The 19,405-nt window shown below is 53.9% G+C and overlaps 1 protein-coding gene across 4 annotated transcripts in view; it reads right to left on the bottom strand.

Annotated features, from left to right (window-relative positions):
- Positions 1–221: 221 nt before the first annotated feature.
- Positions 222–19,405, bottom strand: part of AK8 (adenylate kinase 8) — a 114,571-nt gene continuing 95,387 nt past the window's right edge. For all 4 annotated transcript variants that reach the window (XM_059410443.1, XM_059410445.1, XM_059410444.1 and 1 more), the window contains 2 exons: positions 1,656–1,736; positions 222–558 (listed from right to left, as the gene is read on the bottom strand). In XM_059410443.1, the coding sequence (XP_059266426.1) occupies positions 321–558; positions 1,656–1,736 (319 nt within the window). In that variant the 3' untranslated portion in view covers positions 222–320. The remainder of the gene's footprint in view (positions 559–1,655; positions 1,737–19,405) is intronic.

Genomic DNA, 19,405 nt, shown 5'->3' with positions numbered 1-19,405 from the left:
TACATTTCCTGAGTACTTGCCATGTGCCCTGCACTGGGCCGGGAGCTCTCCTCGTGCCCCAGGGGCAGAGACCGGCACGACCCCTGCTTCGGTCGTAAGCGAGGCTCTGAGGGCCCGTGCCGCATCCCTGCGCCCCACTGCCTCCCTGGGCTTTGTCTGTCCCGGGGCCGCAGAGCCCAGACAAGGCCGCCGTCTCACCAGCTCACCGTGGGGACACGCGCGACTGTACCCAGCACTCTTTATTGGCTCGGCTGAGTTCCCAGGGGGCCGGGGAGGGCATTAACTCATTTCCCTGCGGGACACCCCTTGCTCGGAGCCCATCAGGGGACTTTCTTGGGCAGAGGATTGACGATCCCGCTCTCTATGTGTTCGAACACCGTGTACGGGTCCTGGTCGGCGTTGAGCGCGATGGCGTGCGTGTAGAGCTCCTCCAGCTCCGAGCAGCTCCGGTAGAACAGCTCCATCTTCAGCCTGACTTGCTCTTCCGTGTCCTTCGGGTTCTGCAGGAGGCGCGCCTGGATTTCCACGGTCGGAGGGGGCTTGTACATGAGATGGTACCTGCGACACGGGGGGGGGGGGGGGAGCCGGTGACCTACGGGCTGGCCCGCAGCGCGAGGGAAGGAGGAGCCCTCTGTGCCAGCGCTGACCCGGTTGGCCACTGTCCCACCAGCAGCAAACACGGGCGGTCACCAGCTGGGTGCACAGCCTCCGCCCGGGCCCTGGCACCGCAGCAGAGCGTGGGCCCTCCCGGGGGAGGGTGCGGGTCCGCGACAGGTGGGCCGAGTAGACTATGCTAAGCCGCCACTTCCTGTCTTTCATTCCTCCCCTCCCCCCCCCTCCTTCCCCCTCCGAACTCTGCTTAGCAAGCGTCTGCTCTCTGCCCGCATGAGTCTGCTATGGCAACGCGAGGCAAGACGAAGTGGGCTCTGCGCTCCGAGCGCTTGGAGCCGACGGGGGGAGCGGGCCGTCGCAACAGCGAGTGTGAGCACAGAGGACAGACGGTCCCTGCAGGGAGGGGCCCGGGGCAGGGCAGCACGGAGGCCACTGGACTTGACGTGGGTCAGCGAGACGGTCCCCGTCAGCAGGGATGAGAAGCCAGCCTGGAGTTTAGAAAAATCCCGGCTTTTCTCTCCCGCCCCTGCCCCCTCCCCGCCTGAGTCTCTACCCGGAAACGTGGCCCTGGGTGCCGGGGACCATGGGAGCTTCTACCCCTTCGTGACTGTGGGCACTTGCGACTACGGTTCTGCTCCAACACGGTGATTGTACGGTCGGCCTGGGACTCGGGGTCAGCCCCCAGGTGAACGGGTTCCCGCGGCAGCCACCTCGGCGGCGGGCCTCCCCGTGAGAGCAGAGCCCTGTGCGCGTCCCCAGGACACCCGCCTGCCCAGGCCAGCCACGTCACATACGGGGGTCCGAACTGCTCCTCGGGACAGAGTGGGACGAAATTCCCGGCTACTCTTCCAGGCAGAGGGTCCACAGGCACTGCCCAGAGGAACAGACGGGAGGAACCCCCTTTCTCGAGCCTTCTGTGCCGTCCCCAGACCCAGCCAGCTGTGGCATCATCGGACAGCTAGACGGACAGGGGAGGCTCCGCAGCAGGCCTGAGCCCCGGAGCCCTCAGATGGCTAGCCGCCGGGAGGGAGCCGGGCACCAACCTCTCTCCCGTGACGGGATCGATTCTCCTCAGGGTCAGCCGCTCAATGACAGAATCCAATGGCACATTCAGGAAAAACACCCTACGGGGAGAGAACAGCACCACGGTCAGCCGGAGGGCCCCCGGGCTGGACTCTGGGCCCCTGGCGCGGGGGCCGGAGTCTTCCCTGCACGCGGCTGGAGCCTCAGGAACCACTTTTCAGGGGCTCCGGCGACCAAGCTCTCCAAGGTCGCCAGGGAGGGCGGCAGGCGGAGGCCTCCCCGCCACGGAGGCCTGGGCTAGAAGGCACCTCCAGCAGGGACGTGCCACATGACCTCGGGCCACTCACACAGCTTCTCCGAGACTCAGTTTCCTCAGCTGCAGAATGGCTAATGCCGGTTCCCTGGTGTTGGAGATCCGAGGACGGGGAGCGTGTGCTAAGCTCAGCGCAGGGTTTGCTCACTAGAATGTCCCTCTTGACACAGGACAGCCTTCCCGAGAGTTCAGGAGCCCTGGCAGCCGGGCCCTCCCAGAGAGCTGGGGTTGTTCTCAGCGCCCCGACTTTCTCTTTCGCACGGGAACCCCGGACCCGGGGGAGCAGGGCCTTCGACAGCAAGCTGCCCGGATCAGAGCCCAGCAGAAGAGACACGGGGCCGTCTTCTGCTAACCTAGTCTCTCCTAAATCCTTACTGCAAGTGGCCAAATACAAAACCTGCGGACAGGGTTTCTCAGTCAAGGTGATTTTGCCCCAAGAAGACGTCTGGCACTATATGGGACATCCGTGATGATCGCAAGGGGCAGGGGAGCGGCCAGCATCCAGTGGGTGGAGGCCAGGGACGGCGCTCAGCATCCTGGGACGGACGACAGCCGCCGCCACAAAGACTCATCCGGCCCCAATGTCAGTGGTGCGGGGTTGGCAGGAGGGATCGGGCCAAGGCCGGGCTGTGGTGGGACGGTGGGTGGGGGTGATGTTCACGGCGAGCGCCCGCAGCTCTAATCCAGGCCGTGTCTTCTAGCGTAGAACCATCCCGTTTGTTTTTAAAGAATTAACTTCTGGGGGCGCCTGGGTGGCTCAGTGGGTTAAAGCCTCTGCCTTCGGCTCAGGTCATGATCTCAGGGTCCTGGGATCGAGTCCCGCATCGGGCTCTCTGCTCAGCGGGGAGCCTGCTTCCCCCCTCTCTCTCTGCCTGCCTCTCTGCCTGCTTGTGATCTCTGTCAAATTAAAAAAAAAAAAAAAAAAAAAAGAACTTCTGGAATATTCCATTGCTCACTCACTGCTCACTCATTCATCCTTTAATTAATCCATGCGTGCATTTATTGGATGCCTGCTGTGTGCCAAGCACTGCAGTAAGCTCCCAAGTTTACCAGCCTGCCATGCGGAACTGGAATACCAGATTCAATGGGCTCATTGTCACGGACATCTGGGTTCAATGACCAATGTGTGCACCTGCCACGGGGGACGACATAGTGACAACAAGCGCTCCCTGTGTGCCCAAAGCCTTGTTCGCTTCACTTTCAAGTAAGTAAACGCAAACAAGAAGCAGCTCTAAGTGTGAGAAAAATGCACACAGATGAGACTTCCTGCCCTCCCTCTTGGGGTGGAGTCTCTTTGGGATGGCCACGCTGCCTCCTCCAAGTTACAGAATGTAGAAGGCCTCCACCCTGGCCCAGAAATGCCGATTCGGCAGGCACCAGAGGGAGCCCAGTATTCCCCGAGCCTGGGATCCGCTGCCTGGGGGAGACCCCCAGCCCAGGACTCTGTGCCGGTGCCCTTGCGGATCCCGTGTCCCCTAGAATCAGAGGCAAACGGTTGACCAGGTGTATTTTCCGGGAGGGGATGTGTCCGTGAGTCTCAGATTCTCAAAGGGGCGCCATTTTTTAAGAAAATAAATGACTTTTTAAGATTTTTAACTGGAGCATAGTTGACACACAATGTTATGTGAGTTTCAGGCCCCAACAATTAGAATTATGCTATGAACCATTCCTACAGCGAGCGAGTCACCCCCGGAAGCTCTATTATGATACTATTGACGGTTCTCCCGACGTCGCGTCTCTCATCCGCAGACTTCTGGTTACTGTATAACTGGAGGTTCGCGCCTCGCCATCTCCTTTGCCCATTTCGCCCATCCCCCCTTCTCTCCCCTCCCCTCTGACAACCACCGGTTTGTTCTCTGCAGTTAGGAGTCTGTTTCTGGGTTTTGTTTGTTCGGTCATTTGTTCTGTCTTCTTTTCTTTAGATTCCACACATGAGTGAGATCATATGGGACCTGTCTTTCTCTGATTTATTTCACTTAGCATCGTTCCTTCTAGGTCCATCGGTTGTCATGAATGGAAGGTTCCATCCTTTTCTCCGGCTGCGTAATATTCCACAGTAGATCTACAGACCACGTTCTCTATCCAGGCATCACTGATGGACACTTGGGCTGTCTTCGGGTAAATACCCAGAAGCAGAATGACCAGGCCCTCTGCTAGTCCTATTTTTAATTTTTTAAGGAATCTTCATTCTGTTCTCCAGAGTGGCTGCACGAGCTTCCGTTCCCAACAACAGTGCGCAAGGGCTCCCCTTTCTCCCCTACCAACACCTGTTGTTCTTGTGTTTTTTATTTTAGCCATAATGACAGGCGTGAGGTGGGATCTCCTTGTGGTTTTGATTTGTGTTTCTCTGATGATGAGTGATGTGGAGCTCAATCACGTGTCTGTCCACCATCCGGATGTCTTCTTCAGGAAAATGTCTGTTCAGGTCTTATGCTCAGTTTTAATTGCATTATTCATTTATTTGGTGTGGCGTTGTGGGGGTTCTTTAGATATCTTGGATATTAAGAAGGGCTGACAAGTTTTCTTCTTTTTTTTTGAGATTTATTTATTTTTAAGAATCTTTTATTTATTTATTTGTTTGTTTGTTTGTTTGTTTATTTGACAGACAGAGATCACAAGCAGGCAGAGAGGCAGGCAGAGAGAGAGGAGGAAGCAGGCTCCCTGCTGAGCAGAGAGCCCGATGTGGGGCTCGGTCCCAGGACCCTGAGATCATGACCTGAGCTGAAGGCAGAAGCTTTAACCCACTGAGCCACTCAGGTGCCCCTAAGATTTATTTATTCTCTTGGGAGAGAGAGAGAACGGAGCAGAGGTGGAGGGAAAGTATCTCCAGCAGACTCCCTGCCGAGCAGGGCTGGATCTCACAACCCTGAGATCGTGACCTGAGCTGAAATCAAGAGACTGTCCCCAAACCAAGTGAGCCATCCTGGCGCCCTGAAGGGCTGCCATTAAAATCTTTTAATGATTTTACTTATATGAGAGAAAGAGCATAAGCACGAAAGAGACAAATGGGGTGGGGTGGGGGAGAAGCAGACTCCGCATTGAGCAGGGAGACTGATGTGGGGCTTGATCCCAGAACCCTGGGATCATGACCTGAGCCAAAGGCGGACGCTTAACCGACTGAGCCACCCAGGCACTCTGAGGAGGTACCAATCCTTAAAGATGGTTCTGAGTCACTGATGTGAGTCAAAGCCTCCTGTTTGCTGAGATGAAGGACACGCCAAGGCCAACTGAGGAGGGAGCGCAGCTGGGCCGCTCCCCATGCCGCTCATGGACACTCCCTGTTTCCCTGGGCTTATAGATGCCTGGCAATGGGCCTGATGCCCCTGGGGGCCACCCTGGTCCTCTCTCATCCCTGTGCTGTGTGTGAAGTTAACTCACCCCAGGGCTACAGGGCTGGGCATGGAGAAGGCCCAGGTGTGGCTCCTCCTGCCCACAGGAATTGGGTCAGGATGCAAGCTGATCCAAGCCAGGCCAATGAGAGGCTGCACCATGGCTTGCCACAAAGGAGTTTCCTTTTTGCTGGGGCTGCTAAGCTGATGGTGTGGGGCCTGGGGCTGTCTGGGGTCTGCACCCTGAGAGAGCCTACCTGAGAATGAAGCCCACCCCAAGAGAGAGGAGGGACACTGTTTGGGGCCTTGGATCAAGCTGTACCTGAAGCTGACACATCCCTATTTCTCGGACATGAATACATAAACCTCTTCTTTTGCTTAAGCTGGCTTGAGTTTCTGCAGTTGTCCCCCAAAGGACACCTAATAGTCTCTTTGATGCCACTTGCTTCTGGAAAATGTGTAATTTTTTTTTTTAAATGTGAGTCCCTGAGCCAAACACTCTCTCCTTCAAGGCACGTTCTCTCCCCCCGCCCATCTTCTCTCAGCCTCATTTTGCCCACACTGTTTGCTTAGGTTTGCTTCGGTTTGCTTCTGTCCAGCTGCCAAGAAGCCCCTCTGGTTCCCACTGAAAGCTGCAGCTGCCCCTCCACAGAGCGGGCGCGGCAGCTTCCCCTGCAGCCTGGGGGCCCAGGAGCCATGAAAACCCACTTCTTCCCAGCGTTCTTGATAATGATTTCCATTCACAACGTGCTGCAAAGTAACAGCCACCAAATAAAACATGCGAGATCGGGGAGCGTCTGAACACGGGAGCACAGGTGTTTCAACAAGCTTTTATCCCCTGCGCTCCAAACACGCTGGGCCCCCCTCCCGCCCCCGAGACTTGCGAGTCCCCAGCAGCAACACCGAAACACGGCTGTCACCACGGCTGGCGGCGCGGCTCTGGATGCCGACGCCAGTAGAAAGGAAGCCAGTTTGGAAATCCCTGATAATTGATGCTGTTTCGTAAACAAACAAGCCCCAATTGAAAGATTTTTAACCCAGCATATCAAGACTGCTTGTCGTCATTCAAGGGAATGGCTTGTGAAAGGCTGGCGAGATCAGAAGCACAAGGACACCAAACTGGTACTTGAAACAGGCGCTGGGAACAGCCTCGCTGGAGAAGGAGCCGTACTTCCGTGCCGGAAGCTTCTGCTTGCCCAGGGCCTGCAGCCGCCATGCAGGAGCCGGGTGGCGGGGCGGAGTGGGGAGCCCGAGCCACTCTGCAGGGACGCGCACGGTCCTGTGTGCACCTTGCCTGGCCGGGGTTTTGCGTTCTGCTGCTCGTTTCCTGTCCCACAGCCAGGAGAGGGGGAACGGAGACCACCAAGACAGTCAAGAATGCCTACAGCAGGGTGGCGGGCAGCAGCACCCCTGCAGGGAGTGTGGGGGTGCCGGGACTCACCAGGGGCGGGATCTCCACCGCTTGAGGCCAGTAGAGGCCTCAGGAGGGAGGCGGAAGGTCCCCTGGGAGGCTTCTACTCCCTCGCTACTCAGTGAGGTCCCCGATGCGCAGCCCAGCCCCAACTGGGAGCTCAGCACCACCGCCCGCCCGCCCGGCCGCTGAATTGGGAGTGGACTTGTTCACAAGATCCGCAGTGACTCAAAGACACAACCAGGTTGAAGAAGTGCTGCCCCTTTCCGTGTTTCCAAGATTTGTCAGGAGGACTGGTCTGAAATACGGATTGTGGTCACGCCTCTCAGAGCTACCAAACCAAAGCCTCCAGGGGAGGGGCCGGGGGACCTGCCTGACCCGTATTTGTAAATACAGGTGCCGCCTGTGCTCAAGCAGGAGTGGGAACCACGGTGCTAATAATCCCATGTGTCACCCTTGGCCACGCCCTGGACGCATCAAAGGAGCTTCGAGAACATGGAGGTCTGGTCCCCGACCTCCCAAGAGATCCAGCTGTAATCGGCCCAAGGTGAGACCCGGGAGTGGAGATTTTTAAAACCTCCCCAAGCAACTCTAGTATGTGGTCAAGGCTAAGAACCAGTGCTCTGATCCGATCTGCTCAGTGTATAAAAGGGGGAAACTGAGTCCCAGAGAGGACAGGGCTCATCTTCTGTCACCCAGGGCAGCTGGGATCTCTTGACTCACCCTCATGGTGCCCCCTCCAGCCACTTTGTCTGAGGCTCTGTGTGGGGAGCAGAGAAAGCGTGTTTCTCAAAGGCCTTGACACTTATCATCTGAAATTTATCCAGAGCTAAATTCTCTGAAACTTGAGGGATGGAACTTTCTGGGAACCCATGCACAGATTCGGTAAATTGAGAGGCTACACAGCGACAGACAGACCCTTGTTAACCTCTTGATTCCAAGCAATAAGGCTCCACTGGGGGCAACACTCTACACAAAGCATCACGGTTTGATCATAACGAGGCTCCACTTCGCCCTCGCCGGGGCGGCCAGCACAAAACCCAGCAGGTAACGAGTGTCTCGAGGATGTGGGACGCTTGTACCTTGCGAGTGGGAAGGTGAAATGGTGTGTCCACTGTGGACGTCGTCCTGGCAGACACAGGGTCCTGTGAGTCCGCCAGTTCACTGCGGAGCACATATCCAGAACGAGGGAAAGCGGGCACTGCAACAGACCTCTGCCCGCCCACGTCCGCAGCGGCTTTATGCCCAGGAGCTGACAGCCGGGGATTACCCAGACGTCCGTGGGCGGGTGACTACGTTAACAAAATGCAGGGTAGACACACAAGAAAGTACTATTTGGCCTGAAAAGGGAATGAAATCCTGGCACCTGCTACCGTGTGGATGAACTGAAGACACGACCCTTGGCGAAGTCGGTCAGACGCAGGAGGATGTCTGCTGTTTGGTTGCCATTCTATGAGGCATCCAGGAACCCAACGCACAGAGACAGAACACACAGCGGTGGGCGCCAGGGGATGGGGAGCGGGGCGGGGGGTCAGTGTCTGACGGGGACAGAATTCCAGCTGAGGCAGCGGAGAGCAGCTCCGGGCGTGGAGGGTGGTGAGGTCACTCCGCACCGTGACTGTCCTTCCTGCTATCCATTGCGATACTTAAAAATGGCTAAAAGAGTAAATTTTACATTAAGTATATTTTATCTCAGTAAAACATAAGTGCTATGATGCACTTTATAGATGTAATGGTGAAGGCAGGGGGAGGGGTGGTTCTTTGGCCTTGAATAAGCTTACCATTTAATGAGGTTCTTTTTTTTTTAAGATTTTATTTATTTATTTGACACACACAGAGAGAGAGAAAGAGAGAGAGAGATCACAGGTAAGCAGAGAGGCAGGCAGAGATAGAGAGGGAAGCAGGCTCCCTGCTGAGCGGAGAGCCCAATGCAGGGCTCAATGTGGGGCTCAATCCCAGGACCCCGAGATCATGACCTGAGATGAAGGCAGAGGCTCAACCCACTGAGCCACCCAGCTGCCCCTAATGAGGTTCTTTTTTTTTTTTTTTTAAGATTTTATTTATTTATTTGAAAGACAGATCACACGTAGGCAGAGAGAGAGGGGGAAGCAGGCTCCCCGCTGAGCAGAGAGCCCGATGCGGGGCTCGATCCCAGGACCCTGAGATCATGACCTGAGCCAAAGGCAGAGGCTTAACCCACTGAGCCACCCGGGCGCCCTCTAATGAGGTTCTTAATATGCACCTGGGGACAAATAAATGGACAGGCCAAAGAATATGAACCATAGGGGACGCCTGGGTGGCTCAGTTGGTTGAGCAGCTGCCTTCGGCTCAGGTCATGATCCCAGCGTCCTGGGATCGAGTCCCATATCGGGCTCCTTGCTCGGCAGGGAGCCTGCTTCTCCCTCTGCCTCTGCCTGCCATTCTGTCTGCCTGTGCTTGCTCTCTCCCCCCCCTCTCTCTCTGATAAATAAATAAAATCTTTAAAAAAAAAAAAAGAATATGAACCATAGGATAGTACTAATTCTAAAGTAACAATGGCGCCACTGCTGCACAAACACTCAGAAACCAGAGGAGGAGGGAAGAGAATCTGCTTTTTGGGACAGCCTTTTCCTGATACCCCAAACCAGACAAAGACTGCAGGAAACCATAAACCAGTATCACTCAAGAATATGGAAGTGAGAGCACTCAATAAAATGTTCACAAACTGAATCTAGCAACATATGAAGTATGCAAGTAAGTGTGGGTTTGCCTGGGAATGAAAGTCAAAACATCCAAAAATCAATCAGTGTACTTGACCCGACTATAGTAGAGAAGAAAAACTGTACACTCATCTCAACAGGTGTAGGAAAAGGACTTAACAAGATTTTCACAGCAATTCCTGATAAATACTCCAAGCAAATTAGAAATAGAAGGTAACTTCCCCACCCCAATAAAGGATATTTACAAAAAAAAAAAAAAAACCCTACAGCTAACATCGTATTTAATGGTGAAAGACTCAATGCTTTCCTCTAAGACTGGGAACAGGGCAGGGTTGTCCATTCTCACCAGTGCTATTCAACATCATACCAGAAAACCTGTTTAATGCAATATGACAAGAAAAGGGAATAAAGTGCATTCAAGTTGAAAGGGAAGAAATAAAATTCTCTATTTGTAGATGACATAATCATCCTAATACAAGTACCAAAGAATCTTCACAAAGGTTACGCTAACCAATGAGTAAGTTTAGTGAACTCACAGGGTACAAAACCAATGTGCAAAAAATAAGTTGACTCTCAAGGTACCAGCAACAAACAACTGGAAACTGAGATTTTAAAGTACATTTACAGGGGCACCTGGGTAGTTCAGTCAATTAAGCATCTGCCTTCAGCTTATGTCATGGTCTTAGAGTCCTGAGATTGAGCCCCACATTGGGCTCCCTGCTCAGCGGGGAACCTGCTTCTTCCTCTCTCTCTGCCCTTCCCCCCTCATTCTCTCCCTCAAATAAATTTTTAAAAACCCCCTTTAAAAAAAAAAAAAAAGTACTGGGACACCTGGGTGGCTCAGTGGATTAAGCCTCTGCCTTCAGCTCAGGTCATGATCTCAGGGTCCTGGGATCGAGACCCGCATCCTGCTCTCCGCTCAGCAGGGAACCTGCTTCTCCCCTCTCTCTCTGCTTGCCTCTCTCCCTGCCAAATAAATAAAATCTTTAAAAAATAAAATAAAGGGACGCCTGGGTGGCTCAGTTGGTTAAGCAGCTGCCTTCGGCTCAGGTCATGATCCCAGCGTCCTGGGATTGAGTCCCACATCGGGCTCCTTGCTCGGCAGGGAGCCTGCTTCTCCCTCTGCCTCTGCCTGCCATTCTGTCTGCCTGTGCTCGCTCTCTCCCCCTCTCTCTCTCTGATAAATAAATAAAATCTTTAAAAATAAAAAATAAAATAAAAAATTAAAAAGTACCATTTGGAATAGGATAAAAATGAAATACACGTAAAGCTAACAAAATAAGATCTGTGCGCTGAAAACGACAAAACCCTGACGAAAGAAATCCGACTTAACAAAATAGGGAGTTATACCATGTTCATGGACTCAGAGATTCAATATTGTTAATATGTTAATCCTCCCCAAATTACAGATTCAGTTAATTCCTACCAAAATTCCAACAAGGTTTTTTGAAGATTCTACACAAGTTCACTCTCAAAGCTACATGCAGAATGTTTCTGGAAGAGACCTGGCTTCAGCGAGGTAGAAGGAGAGCTAATTGATTTCAAGGTCTTCAAGGATTTCAAAGCTGTACAGTCAGGATAATGAGTGTTAGTGAGAGGTTAGACACATAGATTAAAGGAACAGAACAAAGCCCAGTAATAGACTCTCAACAAATATGGCCAATTACTTTTCAGCAAAAGTGCCAGCACAATACAATTCAATGGATAAAAGTGGTTTTTCACCCAGTGGGGCTGGAACAATTAGACGCCCAAATGCAAATAATGATAATAACAACCTTGACCCAAACCTCATACCATACCCAAAATCTAAGTCAACACAGGTCATAAACCTAAATATAAAACCCAACACTACGGTACTTCTTGGAGAAGATCTTTGTGACCTTGTGTTAAAGATTTCCTAGATAGGACAGCAAAATCATGACATGTAGATGAAAAAAATTGAAGTTAGAGCACATTAAAAATTTCTGCTCTTCAAAAGACATTAAGAAAATGAAAGATCTACCACAAACCAGGAGAACATATTTGACAAATGTAGACCTGCATAAAGGATTTGTACCCAGAATACGTAAAAGCGTGAATTACGTGCACGATCAAGGACATATGGAAGGAGGCACACACAGATCCCTAACTGCCCTGTATTTCCAAATTTGATCCTGAAATTGGGAAAGTCTGATCTAGGGAAACAGTTTCCTGATAAAAGCTCCAACTGCCTCCCCTGTCTGCTATTTCTGTTCGGTCTGCTGAGCCCACGGGGAGGCCGCGGTGCCATCCTAGCTTTCTGCGAAGCCTGGCCTCAGCCTCTTTCCAAGGCTGGGACACTGGCAGAGCTCGCGCTTCTGTGACTGCTTCTATGCTGCAGTGACTTCCGTGGCTTCAGTATAATCGAGTGGACTTCCCTCCAGGGGAATTTGGCAAAGGCCACCCCTGAAGCGGGGAATGCAAAGTGACACCACGCCTTAACACTTGTGACGGTCTGCTCGTCTTTAACTAGAACGTGCGCAAGGGGCGCCCAGAGAGGTTGCAACATTGAAGCCGTTGCAAAACCGTCCTCGTATGCCGGCAGCCCATGGGGTGCTTGTAGGGCACAAAGTGGAGTGACCACTTTTTACAGACATGTCAAAACAAGACCTCCTCATAGTCTAAGGGCAGAGAGAGGTGGCATCTGTGTCTCGAAACAGCCACATTGGGGGCTGGGGAGAAGGAGCAAGTGAATTATGCAGAGACTATCAAAATCTAAAAAAATGAAAGCTGGGCCACATGTAGGAGGAGTCACACCTCGGAACATGCGAGGCCTGAGCTCTCTGAGGGCAGGCACTGGGGTTGCCTTGTCGGCAACCTTTGTCCAGGACATGTGCTAAGGGCCAAACAAGCACATAGTGAACGGGCGGTGGTTGACTGCAATGCAGGGGATGCCTGACGGAGAAGCACCCCGGCATGGGGACCGCCCCCCGACCCCGTCCTGAGTCACGGAGCCAGGCTGCAGCTGCCCGCACAGCTGTGGACACACACCCTCCCTGGTGTCTCCAACGGTCCATGGCCAGAGCAGTACAATTTTCACTCTGGGTATTTTTTACTCCGACACGTGTCCAATTTGAACACGAAAGGCCAGACATTGCCGCCGCATCTGAAAACCCCGTGCATCGTGCCTCCTGCCCTCAGGCGGCAGCTGCGGGCTGCCCTCGCTGCCTACTCCCCACTCCTTCAAAAAAGAGGCTGCCGCTGGCCATTTTTTGTTTAAAACTGTGCATAATTGATAATGGCAAATCTACCCGGCTGGGTCTAAAATCTCTCCGGGGCAAGAGAACACTCTCCATGGCTGTCATTAACTGGGAAATTAGCGGCTCGCCTGGCAGCTTCCCAGGCGAGGCACAAAGCGCGCCGGGCTGGTTTGAGCGGAATGACCCAGGGATCAGATCCCCGCATAACCGCTCTCCATTTTAAAGTCGTCTTAAAATTTCTGCCTCCTTCACTACCGGGAAAAAAGAGTAATTCCTTCGCACACCGCCACCCAGATGCTCCCGCGACAGTCATGAAATGCAAATCACTGGAAGCAGAAACTTCTGCAAACTTTTCCCAAAGAGAAAGGTGCATGCGCCGAGGGCAAAGACGACAGGAGGCGCGCGAAACGCTGGCGGGAGCTGGGCCCGGGTGCGCCAGCCACGACCCCCTCCGTGTCAGCCGCTCTCAGCCTGGACACACAGGGTCGACCTCTCTACGGGATCTTTCCGGCTGCACGCAGGCCCTGAGTCCAACTCATGTCCAAACGCGTCCCCCGCTCTGAGCACTCACCCGCGCCACCTGCACCCACGCTGCCCCAGCCCCCGGCCATCCGCTCCAGGTTCGCAGTGTCGCGTGGCCACACGTGTCCACGAGTGCACTCCGGGTCCACACGGATCACTCCCTTCTCCCCTGGCTGCCCTTCTGCTCCAGGTCTGTGTTTGAGAGGGCCTGGCTCACGACCCAGCTGGTTTCCTCCGTGCACTCACGACACGATGTTCCTGAAAGTTCCTGGAAACCCGCCGTCTTCCTCAGGCACTGCCGGACCACCCACACCTTCTAGCTTGTACCCAGAGCGTCTGCGTGTGGCCGCACCAGTCACCTGCTGGCTCAGGGCCCCTCCGACAGGGAAGGGACATTGTTCCACACTGACTGGCACCGAAGCCCGCCAGCGTGGACACCCGTCCAGACTCCCTGGTCGGCAGCGGTCCCAAAAGAACATCCGAGCTGGTGGACTTTGTCGGTGCCCCGTGGCGTGGCTGACACATGGGTCTCATTCCCTCCTATGGCCAAGCGGTGTTCCGTATGGGCAGACCTCGTTTCGGTCAGCCTTTCAGCAGCTGGTGGACGTTGGAGCCCAAGCTTCTGAACAAGGGCATACGGTTGCGGGCCCGGCTGTCCCGCCCGGTGCTGCCGCCCTCAGTGCGAGCCTTGCCCTGGAGCTCACGGCTGGGCTGGTGGAGCCCAGGCAGGGCCAGCCTCCTGACCCCATGGCTCCCCTGCGCCATCCTGCTTCAGCCCCTCATCCTGGTTCAGCTGTCAGCGTCTCATCAAGCTTTCTATCATCTTGACTCGGTCTCAGCGTCTGCTTCCTGGAGAACCCAGTCGGTGACATATGGCCCGGGAGGGGTCAGGAGGCTGGCTGTCCTCAGTCCTCTCGAATGAGCAGCAGCTTCCCATTCCCACGCGGCCCCCGCCACACTGTCAGCTCCCAAGGGTAGGGGTGCAGCGCTCCTGGGGCAGGAGAGTGTGGGGGGCGGCCGAGACGTGGGCTCTCAGAGCAGGAAGATCAGGGTTCAAATTCTAGCCTCCCCTTCTGGGTCACCGCAGGCAGCCCTTTTACCCTCTGAGTGTCCCTGTATGAGGATGACAAGGACATAGGACCTCACAGGCCTGTTTCACAGATTAAATACGAAAATCCACGCCCAGTTTTGAGTATACAGCAACGAAATTATATCCATCCACATGGGCCGACGGTGCCAGACGCTCTTCTGAGACCCGACGGACCTGTGGTCAGCTCCTCGCACAGCCTTACAAGGGGACATTATCCTGTCTGCGACCGCAGCTGAGAAAACGGACGGACAGAGAAGCTCAGTCACCCGCCAACACCAGCTCCGACACGGCTGTGACGGCTGATTTTTTTTTTTTTTTTTAAGATTTATTTATTTGACAGACAGATATCATACTGGGTGGGACAGGGGGGAAGCAGGCTCCCTGCTGAGCAGAGAGCCCAATGCGGGACTCCATCCCAGGACCCTGAGGTCATGACCTGAGCTGAAGGCAGAGGCTTTTAACACACTGAGCCACCAGACGTCCCAATATTTTATTTATTTGAGAGAGAGAGAGAGTGAGCGAGCAAGAGTGGGGGTGGGAGGGGGAGAGAGAGAAGCAGACTCCCTGCTGAGCAGGGAGCCCAATGCGGGACTCAATTCCAGGACTCTGGGATCCTGACCTGAGCTCAAGGCAGACGCTTAGCCGACTGAGCCACCCAGGCGCCCATGATGGTTGATTTAGCTTGAATGATGGTGTTAGCTTGAATGGACCACAGGGCACCAGATATTTGGTCAAACATTTTTCTGGGTGCAGCTGTGAGAGTGGTTTGGAGATTATCATTTACACAGGGGAACAGAAGGAAGCAGACTGCCTTCCCGGCTGTGGGTGGGCCTCATCCAATCAGTTGAAGGCATGAATAGAACAAAAAGGTTGACCCTCCCGAGTAAGGGAGAATTCCTCCTCTCTGATGGCCTTCAAGAGGGGAAAGGACTTCTTCCTGTCTTCAGATCCAGTGAGGTGGGGTGGGATCCACACTTGTGCAACCTCATCCCGCAGGCTTGCGGGACCCTACTTCAGACCCCTTGAGAACAAAGTCTCTGTCTTCTGTCTCTTTCTGGGTCTCAAGCCTTCCAGCTCCTGCTAACTCACCCCACAGAGCTTGGGAGTTGCCAGCCTCTGTATCACATGAGCCAAGGTTCTATAATAAATCTTTTTTCTCTGTGTCCAGGACACATCTTCTTGGTTCTGTTTCTCTGGAAACCCTAACGCAGTGGCAGAGCCAGGATTCAAACCCAGGCAGCCCACTCTGGTGTCCATGTGGCTGACCGCCTCAATCTGTTGTGAATTTGCTAAAAGAGGAAGGAAGCGGGGGGGTGGGGGAGAGGGGAATGGGGGGGAGGAGGAAAAAGAGGTGGGGGGGGGGGGGGGGAGAGGTAGGTCTCGGCCTCCCACTGCTCAGCGCAGACCACAGACTCTGAGGCGTGGTTGAGCTCTGGTTCTCCGGGTTCAGAGCCATCTGGAGTCAATGGCATCTTTCTCCGCTTCAAGCAGGCCAGTGAAAAGGGACTCGAGTCAGGGAACGGGGCAGATGCCAGGCCGGCCGCCTCTGTGCTCGCAGCCCAACCCACCGCCAGACCAGCCCCTGGCGCTGCTCTAGGAGCCGGACTTGGCTTCAAGGACCAGAGAGCTGGGTGTGGAAGATCTGGACCCTTGGGCCCCCTCCTTGTCACCAATCCCCCGAGACAGGGAGGAGAGGGAGGAGCAGGTGAATTCATTTCGAGCTTCCCTTTCTCAGAGCCGCTGTCCGCCAGTGAGGAGCACGGTGTTAGAATGTGTCCCTGGTGACGCCTCAGCCTCGCGGCTTCTCTGCCCGCGGTCAGAAGCTCCATTCTGGATTCTCCCACTCTACATTTTAAGGGGCCGCAGAGAAGCTTCTGTTTTAACCCCTTCCACGGCTGGGGTTTTCCTCCATGAATCTCTCCCTCTAAACGTGGTTCACTAAGCAGATGCGAGGCTAAGCCTTTGGCTTTCCTTAGCTACCATCCCCAACATCATCGGGGCCTTCCAACGCTTACGTACTCGCTGCGCGCCAGGCAGCTGCACGAAGCATGCGACACACGCGCGTTGTCCCGTGTAATCCTCGCAGGAAGCACATGACCCCAGTCCTGTGATCCTGCCCATTGCAAGGGTGAACACCTCGCAGGCCCCCAGGGGGTTAGGTGATGCCGCAGGCTGGGCTCCAGGTCTGGCCGCGCTAGGACCCTCCTTCCTATTTGTAAAATAATTCGGCTTCATGCCCTGCGGTTTTAGAGTATCACGAGGCTTCTGCTGAAAATCAGGGCCCTGGCAAGTGAACCCTGGAGCAATTTAGGAGGCAGCCAGTACCGGGGGGGGGGGGGGCACCCCGGCCTCAAGGTTCATGGGATCCGCCTCAGACCCCCCATGGACCGAAGCCACCACCTCATCTGTGTGGCCCCCCCATTCCCCGGTGCTTGGACCACCCCCCCCCTCCGGCGCCTCATGGGGACACCAAGCACAGCTGCCTCTCAGGGTTAAAGATAAATCACGTGGATTCCAGAAGCTCCTTCATCCCCAATCACAGCTGCTTTGCCTAAGGAATCCGCCACCGTGTTTGTTAAACCCACACTTTAATTACTCCAAAATTATGTTAAATCCTTGCATAAATACTGCAGGGGCATCTTCCGAAGAATTTCATTACAGCGCGTTGGGTTACTGCCAGAGCTCTCAGTGAAAAGTACGAGGAGAACAGACACACGCAAAAAGGATAGACATTGTTTTCAAGATAACAAGGCAAGGGGGTGAGCCTTTGTCAGATCACCCAGGTGTCAAAGAGAAGCTGACTCCTGGGAGCAGAAATCTCCCATTTTACAGACTGAAGGGGAAAAGCAATCCCCTCTGCCCTCCGATCCAATAGGTGTTTACTTCTCGAAAAACCTGAACCTGATTAAATATTAACCACCAGTGGTATTAATTAACGGGGAAAAGTCCATCAAGAGAACCCCAATATGTTTACAGTGTCCTCGGGAAACTGGGAAAATTCACAATCAAGTGTGTAAATGTTCTAAAAAAGGGTCCTGAATATTTTATGAATATTTGTCATAAAACAGAAATAATAACCACTGTGCAGAGCTATTAGAATTAATATTTATGCTGCCCGCCATGAAATATTCATGGGGACAGAGAAAGGGGGGCCCGTAAGACAAGAATTAATTTACATTGGGCTCGGTTTACCCGCTGGCTTGATGTTTAAAGACGGTTGACAAGCCTCCGTATGAATCCGCCAGTCACTTCCCGCAGTCGGTGGAGTGGAGGGGGTGGGCGCCGGGTCCGGGCGGCTGACAGCTCACAGATTGAGTTTCTGACAGCCCTTAAAAATCCTAAATGGCCCCCCACCTTTTCTTCCTTATCCCATTGCCCAAGGCGCTCTGTTCTGCCACCGTTCATCCGATCTCCCCTTCCATCTGCTGAAATTAACGAATTAATGAGCGCGATACGCTGTACAGTGGGGCCCTATGAATGTTTACAGGCGATTAAATTATAATGCGGGACGGCTGTATAATTCATGAACCAATTAAAGGAAGTGTTAGTTGATTTGATGGGATGAGGACGTACAAAATGCATTTAACTAATGGGGAGCCACGGGCTGCCGAGGGCCGGCTCCCTCTCTCGGATTACGCGGCTAATTGCTGCACTTTATGGGGCTGTCACTGATAGCCATGCATATTTCATTGTTCTCAAATACTTCAATTGTGTGCGTCCGTGTCGCCGCTGTAATACGGAGAAGCTGGGCCAAACTTGGCTGTAGTTACAGTGGCCCGGCTGAGGCCTCGGCTTGGAACCGGAGCCCCGGCGTCGGGTGTCTCCGCCATTAGGTGATTAAAAGGGCTCAGGATGCGACCAGCTTTTGTTTTACTGACAATTCCGGGTGCTGACTTCATGACGGTGGCAGCCCTGGGGCCCTGACCCCCTTCTGGTGCGGGGAGATGGGAGAAGTCTGAAGCCCCTGGATTGTTCCCACCACGTCCACGTCCCGGGAGCAGAGCTCCAAGGGTCCCGCAGAAGGTGAGGGCCCTGGGGGAGTCCCGGGCTTCTGGGTGACCCGGGGGCCCCTGCACCCTGGAAGTGGGTGCGAGCCAAGGGTTTCCTCTGGGCCGACCTTGTCCATCCATACAAGGTGACCACACAGGGCTTCATTAAACACAGAGGCCAACTGCGACCCTGTTGGGGTCTGTTGTCAGAGGTTGGTGCGTGCCCAGAAGGACACTGCAGAGAAGAGGGAATGAAGGACTGAGGTTGTCCTGGTTCTCAGAAAGGCAGAGCACGTTCCACGATCCTGTGGCCCAAGGACAGAGAGGCCACCGTGCCCGACTGCCCGGCTGGGACAGCTGCCCCCCGCCACTGCATACTGGATGCTGAGCTGTGGCAGGAAGCCAGAAAGTGAGATATCCAAGGAGGCCTACGGAACCCCAAGAGCCTCTCATTTGAGGAAGAAAGGGCTGCAGGAACCCCGGGACCCCAGGGGAGAGGGGCCCCCAAACCGTCATCACTTCCAAGGATGGAAGAAGGGCCAACTGTAGATTAGCAGAAAGTAAGCTATTAAATACCTAGAATATATCTCTTTGGGGCACAAGCTTAGATGGGAACTTGCAGTGGGTAGCAGAGCTGGGTGTGATGCATTCTGGTCTAAAATAAAACAAAGTGCCTACTGTGTGCAACCAACAGTCTTAAGTATTTGGCAGGTGGGATGTTATATTATCTCGCAAGACAGAAATTCATATTCTCGGGACGCCTGGGAGTCTCAGTCGGTTAAGTGTCTGCCTTCGGCCCAGGTAATGATCCCAGGGTCCTGGGATCGAGTCCCTCATTGGGCTCCTTGCTCGGCGGGGAGCCTGCTTCTCCCTCTGCCTCTGCCTCTGCCTCTCCCTGCTTGTGAGCTCTTTCTCTCTCACACACAAATACATAAATAAAATCTTTAAAAAAATTATTCTCTGCGCACAAATGGGGAAACTAAGGCCCAGAGAAGCCAAGCATCTTTGTTCAGGCATTTCTTCAGAGTAAACACTAGTGTAAGTGCGAAGATACATACATAAGACTTCCTGCCGCTGAATTATCTGTCACAGAAGGACACTGGACACCTCATAAATGGCCACAAAAAGAGGAAGTCTTGACAAATGGTGAGACAGCAACATTCTACAGCTTTTAAAAGAAATAAGGTATATCGAGGGCA

This window comes from Mustela nigripes, chromosome 9, assembly GCF_022355385.1.
Source record: "Mustela nigripes isolate SB6536 chromosome 9, MUSNIG.SB6536, whole genome shotgun sequence".
In the NCBI taxonomy this organism is placed as follows: Eukaryota; Metazoa; Chordata; class Mammalia; order Carnivora; family Mustelidae; genus Mustela; species Mustela nigripes.
The sequence above is the reverse complement of the archived record's forward strand: the minus strand, read 5'-3'. Positions and strand labels throughout refer to the sequence as shown.